The sequence below is a fragment of the Hylobates moloch genome, unplaced genomic scaffold, assembly GCF_009828535.3.
Source record: "Hylobates moloch isolate HMO894 unplaced genomic scaffold, HMol_V3 SCAFFOLD_11, whole genome shotgun sequence".
In the NCBI taxonomy this organism is placed as follows: Eukaryota; Metazoa; Chordata; class Mammalia; order Primates; family Hylobatidae; genus Hylobates; species Hylobates moloch.
In genome coordinates, this window is record NW_026652286.1 from 17,318,589 (window position 1) to 17,336,113 (window position 17,525).

The 17,525-nt window shown below is 42.4% G+C and overlaps 1 protein-coding gene across 1 annotated transcript in view; it reads left to right on the forward strand.

Annotated features, from left to right (window-relative positions):
• The window catches only part of MPPED2 (metallophosphoesterase domain containing 2), a 201,693-nt gene extending 185,508 nt beyond the window's left edge, over positions 1-16,185 (forward strand). The window contains exon 6 of the mRNA XM_032166362.3: positions 16,118-16,185. Within this exon, the coding sequence (XP_032022253.1) occupies positions 16,118-16,185 (68 nt within the window). The remainder of the gene's footprint in view (positions 1-16,117) is intronic.
• Positions 16,186-17,525: the final 1,340 nt, after the last annotated feature.

Consider the following 17,525-nt stretch of genomic DNA (forward strand, 5'->3'; position numbering starts at 1 on the left):
TTCTCCTTTCATAACCCCCAAATAATTATTGCTGACTTAGAGGCAATTCTGAAAGGAGGGATACGTTAGCCCTTCTAAAAATCTTATGTAGGCCACGTGCGGTGGCTCACGTCTGTAATCCCAGCACTTTGGGAGGCCGAGGCAGGCAGATCACGAGGTCAGGAGATCGAGACCATCCTGGCTAACACGGTGAAACCCCGTCTCTACTAAAAAAAAAAAATACAAAAAATTAGCTGGGCATGGTGGTGGGTGCCTGTAGTCCCAGCTACTTGGGAGGCTGAGGCAGGAGAATGGTGTGAACCTGAGAGATGGAGCTTGCAGTGAGCCGAGATCGTGCCACTGCACTCCAGCCTGGGTGCTGGGTGACAGAGCGAGACTCGGTCTCAAAAAAAAAAATCTTATGTAGTTCCCTTTCATCAGAAAATTTTGAAAAATTATAGTTGACCTTCTTTCAGTTGAATCTATGGATATAGTTCCTTTAGTTTGTAAGACAATGCTTCTGCTACCCATAGAAAGGTAAAAATATTCAGTTTTAGCCCTATTCTAGGGATGAGGCTTAGAAGTGCGATGGCACACCCAGTACATATCTTTTCATGTGCTTTTAGTGTCCAGCGACTTGCACTTAAAGGAAGTTAGATTGAGGTCAGCACTGGACATCTGTATCTTCACAGCCATGCAACAGGTAAATGATATCATAAGGCCCTCCTGTGCTGGGCACTTTACTTAGCATAAGATTCAGTCCAGAGTTAGGCCAAAGAGAGAACCCAACCAAAGCCTTAACTACTAGCCTTAACCACAGCACCAGGGCAAATGAACCTGTTTCTTTCCAAGTGATGGGAATGAAAATCAGTGGTGCTGTTCTGTTTTCTCCACCTGCTGTCCTAAAACGCACAGTCACAATCTTCTCTACTGATTTTTCAAAAACGAAGCTATTTTTATAACACTTTTTGGGGGACATGATATGTATAAACAGGAAAAAGGTATCAGTAAATTCATTTAAGGATGTTTAGCCAGGCACAGTGGTTCACACCTGTAATCCCAGCACTGTGGGAAACTGAGGCAGGAAGATCACTTGAGCTCAGGAATTCTAGACCAGCCTGGGCAACCTGGCAAGACCTTGTCTCTACTAAAAATCCAAAAGATTAGCTGAGGGTCGTGGCATGCACCTGTGGTCCCAGCTACTCAGGAGGCTGAGGCAAGAAGATTGCTTGAGCCTGGCAGGTTGAGGCTGCAGTGAGCTATGATTGTGCCACTGCACTCCTGCCTGGGTGACAGAGCAAGATGCTATATCTAAAAAAATAAATAAAATAAAAATTAAAAATAAAAAAATAATAAAAAATGTTTGATGATATGTGAAAGGGGCCGGGCAGAGACCAAACTACACCGGTCACAGTCAAGAGATCTTTTTTTTTTTTTTTTGAGACGGAGTCTTGCTCTGTCACCCAGCTGGAGTGCAGTGGCGCGATCTCGGCTCACTGCAAGCTCCGCCTCCCGGGTTCACGCCATTCTCCTGCCTCAGCCTTTCCGAGTAGCTGAGACTACAGGCGCCGCCACCACGCCCGGCTAATTATTTTTTTGTATTTTTACTAGAGAGGGGGGGTTTCATCGTGGTCTCGATCTCCTGACCTCGTGATCCGCCCGCCTCGGCCTCCCAAAGTGCTGGGATTACAAGCGTGAGCCGCTGCGCCTGTCAAGCTTTCTTTATTGGAGGTATCGAGCGGAGTAGGAAGAGAAGAGAGAGAGGGCTGCTGGTGTGCTGGGTTTTATATCCCTTGGGCCTACGTGGATTGGGCAAGGGGCGGGCCCAAGGGAAGGCGGGAGATGCTTCCTTCTGATTGGCCCTCCTTTGGCGGGTTCAGACAGTGCCCGGTCAAGGAGGGGAGAAGAACCCGGAGCCGGCCCCATCTTAAGGTACGGCGCCATTTTAAGTTACCCCATGTTACCTAACGTTCCTCCCTTTTTGTTTTCTTAAATGGGGGAAAATAGGCGTTGTGGTTCTTCTGGCTGCTTCCTGCTGAGTAGGGGCGCTGTGGGGAAGGGGCACAGGGAGACCTGTCAGGGTTGTGCATTGGCGCTATACATGAAGACTTCATTAGACGTGAAGTCCATGAATGTTCCTTGTCCTCCAGTGCCGTGAGCCAGTTGAGGGGCAGGGATGGGTTGGCGATGAGCCAGCTGTCTGAGCGAAGGGTGTTTTAGAATTGGTAGAATCGGCTTGCTGTAGCCATCTGGGGTACTAGGGGTAGAGTTTGGTCTGCCCGAAGAGAAAAGAAGATGGCAGTTAATTTAGGGTGCAAGGGCAGGCCTACCGCCTCTCCCCTGCCCAATCCTGGGTATCTGTTGCCGGTCGTTGGCCATTTAAGAGGTCAGCAGGGTGTGAGACTGTCTCTGGAGTCTGCCGTGTCTTCACAAGTCGCTAGGAGCTGGTAGTTTCTGAGGAGAAGCTGGTTAAAGGTTTGGTTAGAGATGGACTCTTTGAGGGAACGGGAAATAGTTATGGTTTGAGTTGGATATGCCCAGGCATTGCTGGGATATATGCCTCCGGTAACTGACTGGCCCCAGACCGGGTCAGCGGGGTTGTCGATATGTATGGCTCGGGAGGAGGCGTTGTTTTTAGTGGTATAATATAGGAAGTGGGTGTGTTTGTTGATGTGGGAGCCAGACGGCGAAGTGGAACAGGTGGAAGAGAGGGTCCCAGCCGTTTTCTATCATAGTGAGAATAGGGCTGGGAAGAGGGCCCGCCAGCAGAGGAAAGTGTAAAGATGTGAGAGGCGAAAAGCCAGAGAAGAGGACTTAGGAGATGCAGGAGAGCGGGGCGTAAGCAGTTTGGTTCTTTGTGTGGTCCGGGTTGGTAGCCAGTTTCAACCGGTTGAGCGGCGACTGGAAGATGAGGTGGAGGGTGGTGGTGTGGGGGGGGGGGGGCGGTTCGTCGGCCGGATAAAGGTCAGGAGCAGAAGGAGAGGTTGGTAGCTTGAGAGCAGCGATAAGGTGTTGCGGCTTGCAAGGGAGGCAGAGGTTGGGTTTGTCCCGTAGAAGAAAGATGCCATGAACGTAGGGGAGCTCTGCCCGTTTTCCTGTTCGCTGACAATAGTTGTAGAGATCCCGGAGAAGGTTGGGATCAAAGGACCCATAAGTGGGCCATCTGTTTTGGTTGTCTAGGGGGTAGGTGGGCCAGTTTTGAGTGCACAATTTAATGAGGCATGTAGGTTTGAGATCAGCAGCCAAACCAAGGGCTGATAAGTTATTTAAAAGGCATTGTAAGGGAGAGTCGGCCGGCAGGGATGCAGAGGCTCCCATTATGAGAAGAGGGGGTTTATGGAAATATATGGCAAAGGGCTGGGCAGGGCGTCCCCTACCAGCCGATGACCATGCTGTGAGTCAGACCCTTCGAGTCGGTCGTCACCGAAACGAAAGGACTGAGGGCCTCTAGGAGGCCGAGGGCCGTGGGCCACCTGGTACCAGGATTTTCAGAGCGAGAAAGGGGAAGGGGCCCAGGCCTGGCGAGTGAGGAGGAAAAGGAGGGAACCCTGCTCCCTGGAGGCCAAGTCTAAAATAGGATTTACGGCAGCCGTGTGGGCAGCCAAGGCGGGAGCCGGTCGACTGGTGTCGGACACCGGAAGGGGAGACTTACTGAGATGAGGCCGGTGTTGGGCATAGAGGTCGGCAAACAGGAAAATGAGCGAAGACCAGCCGGGGTCTGGACTGAGCCCGAAAGGGATCGGGATCCCACCGAGGGGGGTGGGGAGTCCGGATCCGAGTCACGGCACCAATGAAAGGGGCCGGGCGGAGACCAAACTACACCGGTCGCGGTCAAGAGATCTTTATTGGAGGTATCGAGCAGAGAAGGAAGAGGAGAGAGAGGGCTGCTGGTGTGCTGGGTTTTATATCCCTTGGGCCTATGTGGATTGGGCTAGGGGCAGGCCCAAGGGAAGGCGGGAGATGCTTCTTTCTGATTGGCCCTCCTTTGAACCGGGTTCAGACAGTGCCCGGTCAAGGAGGGGAGAAGAACCCAGAACCGGCCCCATCTTGAGGTACGGCGCCATTTTAAGGTACCCCATGTTACCTAACAATATGTATTGGAAAAAGAAATGAATGGTAAGTAATTGATCTTCAATGATGTAGTTTGGAGTAGATGTCTATAAGCCAGAGAAATCTGGCTAATGTTAAATTTTGGGAATTAAAGTTTCAGTCCTTTTAAACTTTTCACTCTTTGGATGATGTCTCATGACAGGTTAATGAGTACATGCTCTAGTCTTCAAAGATTTAGGAAACGTCTGGCTAATATTAACACTGTCATCAGCAAAGTAATATTGGAATGGACACCCAAATAATAAAGAATGGCTAGGGCCTTGATCATCTAAAGCTTTGGACACTTCCCAGACTTTCCTACAGTTTTAGGGTATTTTCCTTTTCATTCCATTAAGGCACTTAAAATACTCTCCATAGGGCCTGGTGCAGTGGTTCACATTTGTAATCTCAAAGTTTTGGGAGGCAGGAGTGGGAGGATTGCTTGAGGGCAGGAGTTCAAGACCAGCCTGGGCAACATAGCAAAACCCCCATCTCTAAAAATATATATATTTTGTTATTAGCTGGGTGTGGTGGCAGGCACCTGTAGTCCTAGCTACTTAGGAGGCTGATGCAGGAGCTTGAGGTTACAGTGAATTGTGATTGTGCCACTCTACTCTAGCCTGGATGACAGAGCAAGATCCTATCTCTAAGAAATTAAAAAGTAATATGCTGTATAACCCTGATCTCTTGACTGCCATAAAATCTTTCTTGCATCTAAAAAAAGTTAAACATAAATAAATAAACTCTCCACAAATACTTATCTCTAATTACAGTGAAAGATATTACTACAAGCTTAATACTTTAAATGTTTCTCTAATACAGTGTTGAGGCTTCGGTCTGTCTTTGTTGTCAGACTGGTATTTTTTAAAAAAAGTATATATGGATACAAACATGTTAAAAAGTTTAAATATGTACATCCTTGTAATATATATATTTTCTCCCAATATGTTTTATCTATTCTGTTTAAACAAAATCTTAAAGGTTAGAGTTTATGACCATAATTTGGTATCCACAGTTTATAAACTTTAGCTGGTAATTCAACCTAGTTCTATGAATTTATTTACTGAGACTCTACATGAATGAGGTCTTTGCTACAAACGAAACCTTTCTAATCTTCACCCATTGTCCATTTACACGAGTAAATATGTTAATCTGTTCATAAAAGGATAAAATAATTCTGAAGATAAATGCAAAATGACTTTTACAAAGACACAAAACAGTACATTACGTTCTACTCTGTGTGATGCCTGCCAACATTCCAGAGGACAGAGAATTGATAAAATACCAATTTAAAGGATTAGAAGAAATGATTTCTCAAATCAAGAATTCCATTTCTCTGTGATGGGAGTCTTAATTCTGGAGGAAAGAAGAAACATATATTTTTTTCTTACCTTTGTAATTTGGCAATTCTTAAGCTAATAAATTAGAGTAAGTGGTTTGTCTGAGACATGGAGAAAATTGGATGCAGCATGAAAAATTAACAACACTGTTAATGAGAAAATGGTTGGCTTATAAGTCCTGTGCTTGAATTTAGTATGCAGGATGATTAGGTCTTCACAATGTTGTTTATTAAAAAAAAAAGTATTGGATCTTTTTTAAATATTTCCATATCCTGCCAAGGTCAAAGAGGACAATATCTGTTTTGTCACATTATGTTTTCATGTAATGGTGGTTGGTTTAATGAAATTGTTGTAGAAGAGCTGGCTGCCAGGGTATATCAGACTTGTGTGTGTCACTTTTGGAGCATCTTTCACAAACAATCAGCTCTTTATAAGACATATGATCGTCCTCACATTCATCATGTATGTCCCATGCCTCTCAAATAAAAAACCATTTATAACCATTATCATCAACCAAAATTAACCTGGGCCCAACTGAAGAGAAGGAAGTCAAGTCTTTAGTTTTTGGTTGGCAAGTTAACTCTTTCAAGTCTGATACATACCATTTCATGCTCCTTACTGGATGGACTTTGGCATATTTGCACTTCCAAAGAGTTTTTTTTCTGATATTAAGGAAAGTTTAAAAGCTTTCTCTTGGCTGGGTGATGTTTGATTGCAAGGAACTAAAACTTACTCCAATTTGATCAATAAAAGAGAGTTTTGTTGTAGGATACAGACATCATAAATTTCAAGAAACAAGAAGCCCAGAGAGGGAAAGAACCAAGAATCTTCAGGCACCTTAGTAGCCTCATGTAATCTCAGTAGTTGTTCACGGACCTTCCATCTGATTCTTAGTAAAAAATCATCTGACCATCTGATCAGCTTAGTAAAAAAATCATCTGATCATCTTTCTTCTAGTGAATGAATGGTACCCCCAGGTCATGTGTTCACCCCTGATCTAATAAACAGTAGCCCCAGTCATGTAAGATCTAAAGCTACCCCTTTATGGGAATGAGTGGGGTAGGTAGAGTTTGGGTCAGAGTAGTGTGTTAATGAGGACAAGTTTTGAGGGTGAATCTCATAAACATTATTCATTATTCATTATTCTTATCCATAGTCCCAAACAATTTCAGCCCTATCACTTAGTAACTCATTAGCATGACTGTGGAGATTGGCTGAAAGAATATGAGTGAATTGAGGCAACTCTAACTCTGCTATGGAAGAAAAAAAAAGCTGTGATAATTCATAGCCCTTGAGGTACTGATAGGAATCATTAGTACCATGTTTATCTGCAAGGATAACGTCTTAATACCAAATCTCCATCCCAGTTTCTTTTGTTTCCTACAAATTGGAGAAATGAATTGGTCAAAGTCAAGGAAGGAGTTGGTCAAGCTAAGCTAAGAGATCTTGCAAGATGTTTGGTCTACATTAAAGACCCATAATAGACTGATTTTTAATTACATGGTTAAGTCAGTTCACAGGGTACATGGTTGAAAAAATGAACCTGAGATGATGATAATGGTGGTAAACAGCTTTCATTTTTAATATCATATTTTTAACGTGGGATTTGTTAAAACAGCAGGAGAAGACTCTACTGCCCACTAGCTAGTGAGGTGTTTATTGATCAAATTACTTAATTTCTTTGAGCCTCTGTTTCTTCATCATTAAAATGGGAGTGATAAGTGTACTGATCTTACAGGATTGTTGAAAGAAGTCAGTGAGAAAACGAATGTAAATTGCTTAGCATGGTACCTGACACATGAGCTACACTATCAAGCATTTATATAGACCTTTTATGAATGTCAGTGGTTGTTTTATGACTTATCTTCCTTGAATCTCAGAACAATCCCATGAACTTAGAGCAGTCAGTGAAACAGTTAAGACAATGTTATAGTTTGTATCGCCAAAATTAGGTAATTGACTCCTAATGATTATGAAGTCAACGAATATCAACCAAATGTAACAGCAAAATAAATACATTATTGAATATGTAAGAACTACAGTATTCTTACCACCTGTGTACTTCATATGAAAGTTACTAGAGGAGATGCTCCAGAAAACTTATAACAAGATCCAAAGTGAAGAACAAACTAGCATACAAGAAATAGTGGCTGATAAGTATGACTCAGAAAATGGAAAAGAAGGTAGAAAAGGAAGAGGATCCATTTGAGAAACTTAGAAATTTCTCTTTTAAGAGTTTAACTTCTATACTTCTCTTAATTACATTAGTTTATTTTATAGTAAATAATATTTTCTGAATCACAACCCACAATATTGTTGGTTTTTAATACTACAATTTACGTAAAAATCACTAAAACTGAATTACACTTACAGAACAGAATATAAGCCTTGAAAATGTGACAATAACAATATACCTAACAAAAATTAGGAGTGACATATAGGAATAAAGAAGAGAGATAGAAGATTGAGCATATTAGCGATCTTGTCTTTCTTTGCAGGGAATCACTAGTTACTACCTAATTTGATATATCCAGAAATTGAAGCATAAACATACCGTGTAAATTTTAATTGCTGCTAAAGTAGTTGCCCCAGGATTGGGACAAGAAATGGAAGAATTTTACTTTCTCTTTCTATTTTTCTACACTTTTTGAATTCTAGTTTGCATGTGTATGCATTACTATTTTAATTTTTAAAAATAAACTGAAAAAAGAGCATTCAAACTCATGGTTCAAATGGAGATAATTCTATTCAGGCACCTAAATTGAAATTATAGGAAAAAGGGAGTGGAAGCTGATCAGATGTAGGAAGGTGTGATTATGAGCTTGCAAGTAAACCTGGGTTTTCCTTCATTAAATTTGGTTTCCTTCTCTTTCTCCTTGTTTCGTTGAGCTGAAATATGGGATTAGAAGGCACATATTCCAGACCAGTTCTGCAACACAAACTACCAACAACTTTCAAGACTTAAATGTATAACAACCATAAAATGTATAGTTATGTCTAAGCATAAGAAATAAGCAGTCTAGAGGGTAAGAAATTTAAGAAAAACTGCAGGTATATACAGGCAACTGCTAAAGGCTGGAGTGGGAATATTTTTAGCAGTGGGTATTTGCTGCCATTGAATGCTTAAATCAGTGCAGTTGGGGCATTCAAAAGGCTTCTGAGGGGTCAAATTGCTCCAGATATTTTGCAAGGTTATATTGTCCATGAATGAATGATTTTGCTTTATGTCCCTGCACAGGGGATTCAGAGGACAGTGTTCCTTTCTTAGTCCCCAACGATTCTCATCTGTTGTGAATAGCAAAAGCCCAAGGTAGGAGGATGGATCAGAGATCTGAAATCCAGAGCCTTGCTGGAATGCGTTGTCCTTAAAAGCAAGCATCTCAGTATGATAAATACGATCTCCTCAAGCCCGTTAGGGAATGGAAATTTAAGAACCGGTTAGGTCAAAGATCAGGAAATTTATGACGATTATCTGCGGTTACAGTGTAGAGTGTTTGAGGATGGTTTAAGCCAAAGAGTCCAGTGCCTGTAAATCTTGAGAGTGATATTAATACCTCTGTGAATGTGTGTGTACAACGTTTCTGAAAAGATTGATTGCAAAGGCCAGTTCCCAGGAAAGACAAGCAGGTAATTGGCATTTAATTAATGAGAATAAGTTATATTAAATTAAAGACTTATAATCCTTGATTATTTATCTTCCTGTAGCCAGTGTGACAATCTACTCTTAGATTATTAACTCACCACTGTTTTTTTAAGAGGCCAAACTAAGCCGTCTGTTCAGACTGTATAAATAGGAATATGTTTGCATCTCAACCATGGGAACAAAATATCCTTTGGGAACTCATGAGAGGCTTCTTTCTAATATAAATGATTTTTGAAAAATTGAGTCCATGCAGAGCATCCAAGGTATGCTTAGGTCTACTCCATACCCCCAGAATCCAGAAGAGTTGACATGAACCATTGTGTAGTAGGAAGGTTGTGAACTTGAGGGTCAGCCTGACCTGACCTAGGATTGAGTCCTAACTCTAGCTTATATTAACTAAGTAGGCTTGGGTATGTTATTAAAATTCTCTGGGGTTCAGTTTTCTTATCTTCAAAAATGAGAAAATAGTACTGACCTGGAATACATTATTTTAAAAACTAAATGATACTGTAAATCCCCATGGTCCATTAGCTATCATCACATAGACAGTACTCAATAAAAGCTCATTTTTCTCTTCACATTCTCCTTCTCGTTTTGTAGCACAGGATGATAGTGGTTAGAAAATGATTCAGAAACAAAGTTGGAGGCTTCATGCTACTTGAACAATTATGATAAATACACATTAATCAAGATACTGTGGTACTGGTGAAGGGATAGACACATACTACAGTGGAGTAGAATAGAAATTCCAGAAATAAAGCCACACAAGTATGACGAATTGATTTTTGAAAAAGGTGCAAAGACAATTCAAAGAAGAAAGTCAGTCTTTTAAAGAAATAGCATTGAACAATTTAACTTCACATGCAGAAAAAAGTAAGTTGTCTCAAAGGGGATTATCTAAATGTAAAGCATAAATCTAGAAAACAGGAGAAAATATTTATAACTTGGAATGAGGTAGAGTTCTTACATATGACACCAATAATACAATACCTGATAGAAAAAAATTTGTAAGTTGACCTCCATTGAAATTTAAAACTTGCTCTGTCAAATATGCTATTTAAAAAATAAAAATACAAATTACAGAGTGGGAGAAAATATTTTCACATCACATATTAAACAAAAACAAAGATCTTGTAGCTGGAATATATAAAGAAGCCTTAAAATTCAACCAAATTAAAAATGGGTAAAAAGTTGAATAAACACATTACCAAAGAGGACTTATGGATGGCAAATAAGCATAAGAAAAGATTTTCGACCTTATTAGCTACTAAGAAAATGCAAATTAAAACCACAATGAGATAACATTACATCCCTGTTAAAATGGCCATTTAAAAAAAAGCCTGATAATGTCAAGTGCTGACAAGGATGCAGAGCAACTGGAATCCCCATGCATTACTTATAGAAATGAAAAATGGTACAGCCTCCTGGAACACAGCTTAGCAGTTTCTCATGAATTTAAAGATACATTTACAGGTGATCTAGCAATCTCACTTCTGAATATTTACCCTGGAAAGATGATGACTCATGTTCACTCAAAAACCTGCATACAAATGCTTATTGTATCTCTACTTATAATCACCAAAAACTGAAACAATCCAAATATCCTTCAGCAGGTGAAGGGATAAACAAATAGTTACACATCCATAAAGTGGAATACTACTCGGTAATAAAAAGGAACAAACTATTGGTACACACAACAGCCTGGATGAATCGCAAAGACATTATACTGAGTGAAAGAAGACAGTCTCAAAAGATATGTTCCACTTGTATGATATTCTCAAGAAAACAAACTATACTGATCAGTGGTTGCCAGGGGCTAGGATGGGGGCAAAGCATGACTACAAAGGAGCAGCACAGGGGAGTTTTTGGGGCTGACAAAATTGTTTTGTATGTTGATTGTGGTAGTGGCTACACAAATCTACACTGTGTTAAAACTCAGAACTGCACACCAAAAGCAAGTCAAATTAACTGTACATTAACTTTAAAAACAGGATAAAATTAAACACATTTTAAAAAATGATCTCACCAATAAGCCATTCTAACTTATGATAAACAAGGCATAACACCCCAGAACTCTGGGACTCCTTAAATATAATTTATTTGTTTATTATTTATTGGACAAATGTTTATTGAGCACTACCTATGCATTCACATTGTTTTAGGCACAGAGGATGAAGTTCTAAACATAACAAAAACTCCTGGGAGGTCACATTATAATAAATAATAACTATATACTATGTCAGATGGTATACATACTCCGGTAAGCAAGATAGGAAATTGCAGGAGGTTGTGCCAAACCATCCCTGGACAGAGCTGATTTGGTTTGAGATGAAGGGAAGAGACTTTTCCATGGAAAATCTCTCACCCAAGGCCAAGATGGAACTCTGGTCTGAAAATCCTATGAGTTGGAGGCATGCTTTAGGCCTGGATGATAAAGCCAAAGTCACCTAAAGACCACAGAGACTGTGTCCAGGATGTAGTGAGAGCAGAGATAGGGTTGTCTGTTAGGAAGGACACAGAGGGTGGGACACTGGCTGTGGGCTTCCAGTGATGTCAGGAGTACCCAGCAGGTGTGGTGAAGAGGCAAGACTCTGACCCACATGACTCATAGTTAATTTGAGAAAGAGAAACAAGTGTCGATGAGAGGTGATCTCCAGATTGGGCACAAATTGAAGGTTCCCAAATACAAGGAGTGAATGTTCAGGGAAGTAGTGGCTGGGAAGAACCCTAGGATGGAAAAAGGCCAGCAAGAGGAACAGAGGGAAGACTGGAACCAAGCTGACAAAATGCCAGGACCCAAGCATAGAAGGCAAGATACCGGATAAAGTGTTTGGAAAGAAGATAGCGGACACACTTTGCCTTAAACCCTGAGCACAATTTAAAATAGGCACTTCCTCCTCAGATATTGCTGCTTCCTTCCTCCTAGTTCAGTGACTGCTTGTTGAGTCTATCTTGGAGGTGAGCAAACCTTAGGTGGGGAGCATGAATACTCCCTCCCATCTGTCTATCCATTACTGTCTCACGCTCCTGAGCTCCAGCTCAGGGAAATCTAAGGGAACCTGTCCCCTTTAAGAACCAGTGGCTTGCAGGGACTGGCTTCCTGCCAGGGTAGAAAAGTAGAGCAGGAGACATTTAAAGCCCTGTTTGAAAACTGTCATTTTTCCAACAACCTCAGATGGGGTGATTAATCAAGAAGCAATTCCGGAGAGAAGCCATCTTCTTTACCTGCTTAAATCTCCCAGGTTAAGTTGTATTTTAAGCCCTGGCTTATTTTTAGACAAGTTTGTTGCTGTTGCCTAACCCTATGTTAAAGTAATTATTGTCTGCGAAGGTCACACAGAGTTCAGTGGAACTGAAAAACTCACAGCCTTTGGTATTAATGGGGTGAGCAGCCTGTTCAGGGCCTTTTCCTTAAAGAGACAGACCGGTGAGAACGGTCAATAAGGACAAAAACGCATTTGACATTTCAAGAGAGAGAAGGCTTATTCTTTTTGTGGCTTCTGGCAAAGACCCCAAAATCAAACAAAGAAACCATTAGAGGGGAGTCAATCGCTATCTTCTACATGCCAGTGCTCAAAAAATGTTGTTAAATTTGTTATATGAACTCAAGTGGGAAGTTAGAAATTCAAAGTGGAAGGAAGCGAAATAGTATAGTTTGAACACCTACCATAAACCAGGTGCTTTACATAATTACCTTAATTCTCACATCTACTTCTTTGAAGTAGTTATATGTACTGCTATTATATGTACCATTGCAGATGAGGAAACTGAGGCTTAGAGAGGTAATTTGCTCTGGATTACACACTTACTAACTGGCAGAGCCAGGATTAGCATCCAGGTTGGTGTGACTAGAAAATGCAGGCCCTTTTCATGTGACTTCCTGAATCACATTAATTTAAAGCCTAATGTTGGGGCTTTAGATGTGAAGGTAACTGGGGAGGTTGAATTTTTCAATTTTTTTTATCGATATTTGATTCTATAAATATATATTATGAAATTCATTTCAAACAACACTTTTCAGTTTGGCTTCTATGTTGATTGGAAAATAATGAGAACTAATAGTTGACTTAATAAATGCCAGACATTGAAGCAAAATGACATGATCTTATTGAATCCACACATATACACATATGATTAAACATTTAGAAACATACACAATCATTCCATTTTACAGAGAAGAAAATTGAGGCTTAGAGAATTCTTGTTCATATATCACAGACAATATGTGGTAGAGCCAGGATCGAAACCCAGGCATTTTTATGTGAGAGCCCACTGTTCTACCAACTGTTTCATTCAGAGACCATGGCTTCTTCTGCCTGCCCCACCAACTGATAAAGTTAGGTACCTGGCCCAGATTTCCTCAATGACGAACCTGAGGGCTGGTCTACAATCACGTCCAAAGTACAGAGTGTATGAGCAGTGCAAGACAAAGGCTGAAATGACCACACCAAAGAGCAGTTAGCCTTTGTCTTTTAGGCCATTCAGCAAAAAAGCTTCTGAGATTCCCTCTAGAGGGAAGCCACTTTATAAACGGAGTTGGGGCCCAAAGCCACTGGACCTGCAGTTCAGAATCAATTCCCTAGCTTCTTTGAAGCCCCTAGACAGTTCCATCTCTTCACTTCTGGAATCTGCAATCCATCTGTGGCCTGGTTGTGGTACGTTGTTTAATGGCTGCAAATTTCTTCTATTCCAGGATCCAGGCCCCTGTGCACTATAATTTTGCCACTTCTCCTGTCGGGGATTAGAGTCTATTTCTCCACATGTTTGAATCTGGGCTGGTGGTGTGACTTGCTTTGATCAGTTCACTTCCACCTTCTTTGAATGCTGCCCTGAGACCACGATACAAAGAAACTGATCTCATTGACTAGAAGATAAGAGGCCCCATGGAAGAGAAGGGAGGTGCCTTAGCCAACAGGTAGCACCACTGCCAAACATGTGAGAGGGGCAGCCATCTCAACCTTTGGGCCCAGCTGACCTTGCAGCTGAATGCAGCTGCCAGGCAAAACTGGCACAGCAACCTTGGAGCCAAACCAAAGAATCCTAAAAGATATAACAATAAGTTGTTGTTTTAAGCCACTAGGTTTTGGGGTACTTTGTTACACAGCAAAGGCTAACTGAAACAGTCTTTCTTTGAAGTTCAGAGCAGCATAAGGGTGCACTCTTGGTTGACATACTTCAGCGCCTGCCACAGGGCAATCAATGGCAGTGATATATTCTCCAGACTCCGGCCTCCATTACCATAAACTCCTCCAAGGACCAAAGGATGGTTTCAGGGATTTTTAATACTTTGGCCAACATAAGTGGACACCCAGACTATTAGGCTGTCAACATTTGAAGCCTAGAAAAAGTATTGTAACTTTTCCTTAAAGAGACAGACCAGTGAGAACAGTCAATAAGGACAAAAACGCATTTGACATTTCAAGAGAAAGGAGGCTTACTATTTTTGTGGCTTCTGGCAAAGACCCCAAAATCAGACAAAGAAACTGTTAGAGGGGAGTCAATCACTGTCTGCTACATGCCAGTGCTCAAAAAATGTTGAATTTGTTATTTGAACTCAAGTGGGAAGTTAGAAATTCATATTTCTGGCATATTTTAAAAGAAAGCTGAGAATCAAAATTAGTAAATATCTAACTGAGTGTCTGCGAGATGTAATAAATGCCAGTTAGATGCCTGCATTTCAACACTTATATACTAAGTGTATTTAATGTGGACCGTTATTCTTGAATAGATTATATAAGAGGCTTTTTTCCTAAAAGGCAGGTGATCTGGGGCCCATGAAGACATTGAGTAGCTGTGGGTATTTTGTGTGTTGATGGGCTTGGGAACTCTGTGTATTTGGCCATTAACTTGTACTCTGATGCCCCAAATTATTGCTGTGTTATGTTATCTGGTCTTTAGGGAGAACATTAGCTGTGAGGTTCCAAAAACTCTCTACCTGAGTCAGTTTCTGAAAAGGCTAACACCTGCCTCAGCCTCTCAGAGACTCCTTGATCCAGAGTCAAGGCAACCAAATTGGGCAGAGTGACTATAGAAAAGTAACAATATATTTTCTAGAGAAGCAGAAGACTGTAGGCTGGGCGCGGTGGCTCACGCTTGTAATCCCAGCACTTTGGGAGGCTGAGGCGGGCGGATCACGAGGTCAGGAGATGGAGACCATGGTGAAACCCCGTCTCTACTAAAAATACAAAAAAAATTAGCCGGGCGTGGTGGCGGGCGCCTGTAGTCCCAGCTACTCGGAGAGGCTGAGGCAGGAGAATGGCGTGAACCCGCGAGGCGGAGCTTGCAGTGAGCCAAGATCGCGCCACTGCACTCCAGCCTGGGTGACAGAGCGAGACTCCGTCTCAAAAAAAAAAAAGAAGATTGTAGTGGCACAGTGTATGATAGGATATGTAAATGAAGCCATTCAGGATTATTAAAATTTTCATTGGTTAATTGAGAATTATTTTAAACCTAAATCCCACCTGAGGAAAAGAGGCAGGGAGTCCCCGAATTTCTGCCCATCAGAATAGTAACCACCAGCACACATTTTATGAAAATATAGAAGCAAAAGCTGGCATAGCAGCTTAGCAGGGGGACCACAAAGAATTCCTATTTCACATTAACACTCAGTAAATAGACAATCCCCAGGGCATCATTTTCAAATATAAGGGTTGGACACTTTTGCCTGAGTGGAGCTCTTAGTTTGGTTCTGCGGGTGACCACACACACTATGTTCCACCTCATATCGTATCTCTTGTAGTTGGGAATATACCCAACCTAAGTCAAGGCTCCCGAATTCAGTCTAAGCTGTCAAAAGGCTCTGTTGGAGGAAGAGGTCAGCCTTCATCCCTAGAGGCCACTAAACTCATCAATCACTTTTGCAAGGCAACTGCTTGGTGGAGGGGCCTTGTTAAAAGCCAAGATTGCTCTGAACTTAATCTAACACAGTTGGTCCTCTAGAGAGGTGCTGAGGGGTTGTTTATGAGAATGGGAAGGTAATCAAGACACCATCAGAGAGAAAACTGAATAATTTAGGTCGTGTTCATCTCTCTCTCTCTCCCTCTCTCTTTCTCTCTCTCCCCTTTAGTAAACCCTGTGAGCATCTCCAAGGCACTGAGGACAAAAATATGTTCTCTGCCTTCAAAAACTTCCTAGACTAGAGGAAACTGGCATAGACACAATTAATTGATGATCTGATGAATTAGCATTGTGTGAGCTACAATCCTGGCATGAATCAAGAACTAGAGAGGCACACAGGAAGGAAGGAAGATGACTCTCCTTGGTGAAGACAAAGAAGGCATGAGGAGGAGGGGACAGGGAAGCTCACCTGGTGGACAACAGGCAAGGCAGCGGAGGAGGGCTCTGCTGGAAGAGGAAACAGACTGGGGAGGTGGGGCCAGTGCATAAAGGGCCACTGCAAGAAGGGGTTGTAGGAGAAAAGGAAAGACAGATCAGTCACTGATGACCCCCTCCACCCCAGGTCTGCAGACAGAGCTGATTCCTTCTCTAAGCCTCGGCATCCCCTACCGACAAACAGTCCCTCCTGCTCCTTCTCTCCCAAGTCCTCTAAACAGCTTCATGCCCAAACCACAGAGAGAACATTCTCAGGCCTAAGGCAGGCCTTCCCGGCACAGAATGTTTGGAGCCCTCTGTGAGAGAGCGGCTGGCCCCCTTAACTGTCCCCCTTCCCTCCGGGAGCCAAGGCGGGCACTGTGCACCTGCCCCTGAATTGTGTGCAGCAGTTGCCGGCCTGGAGCTGAGTGACACAGCAGGTGCCTTCAGCCTGAAGACAATTCCATATTTCAATGGAGCGTCGCCACCAAAGCTTATTATCTAGGGCAATAAAGTTTAGGATTAGGGGGATTCAGGATGATTGTGTGATTCTCCACAAAGCTTATCTTCTAATAGACCAGCTGCTTTATTAGGCTGCCCCCACCCGCACCAGGCCCTTCCCAAAGCATCCCAAGTCCCAGGCAGCCGAGGGGGGCCTTGAAGGCGGCAGTGGTAGACAGCTGGGGGTATCATATCACCCTCAGTCTCCATCTGCGAGTATTAAATTATGAGCGGCTTCCAGCTGGGCACACCCCAGCTCCCACCTTCCTCCCACAAAGCCAGCATCATCGTCAGGCATCTGCCAAGGACACGATGTGGCCGCCTCTCCCCTGCTGATCCCCACCCTTGAACTCTAAAAGGGCCAGGTCTGGGTATTTACTTGCTATTAGGGCTGTCACTGTCACAGTGTGGAATGCAGTGGAGTGGAGGCCTGGAGAGAGGGCGGGACCATGGAAATTTCTGTTGCAAATGGGGTTTTCCTGGGACTGTTCACTATAAACAAAAAAAGAAGATGGAATCATGCACCACAGAACCTCAAAGAAGCTGGCATGCTTACCAAGCTCCCACATATTTCTCCCAAAATGAAATTCATTAACCATTGAGTGTTCTGGGGACCACCCCCACATGCTCCCCGATCCCATTGCTCAGTTCCTTTTCTGATG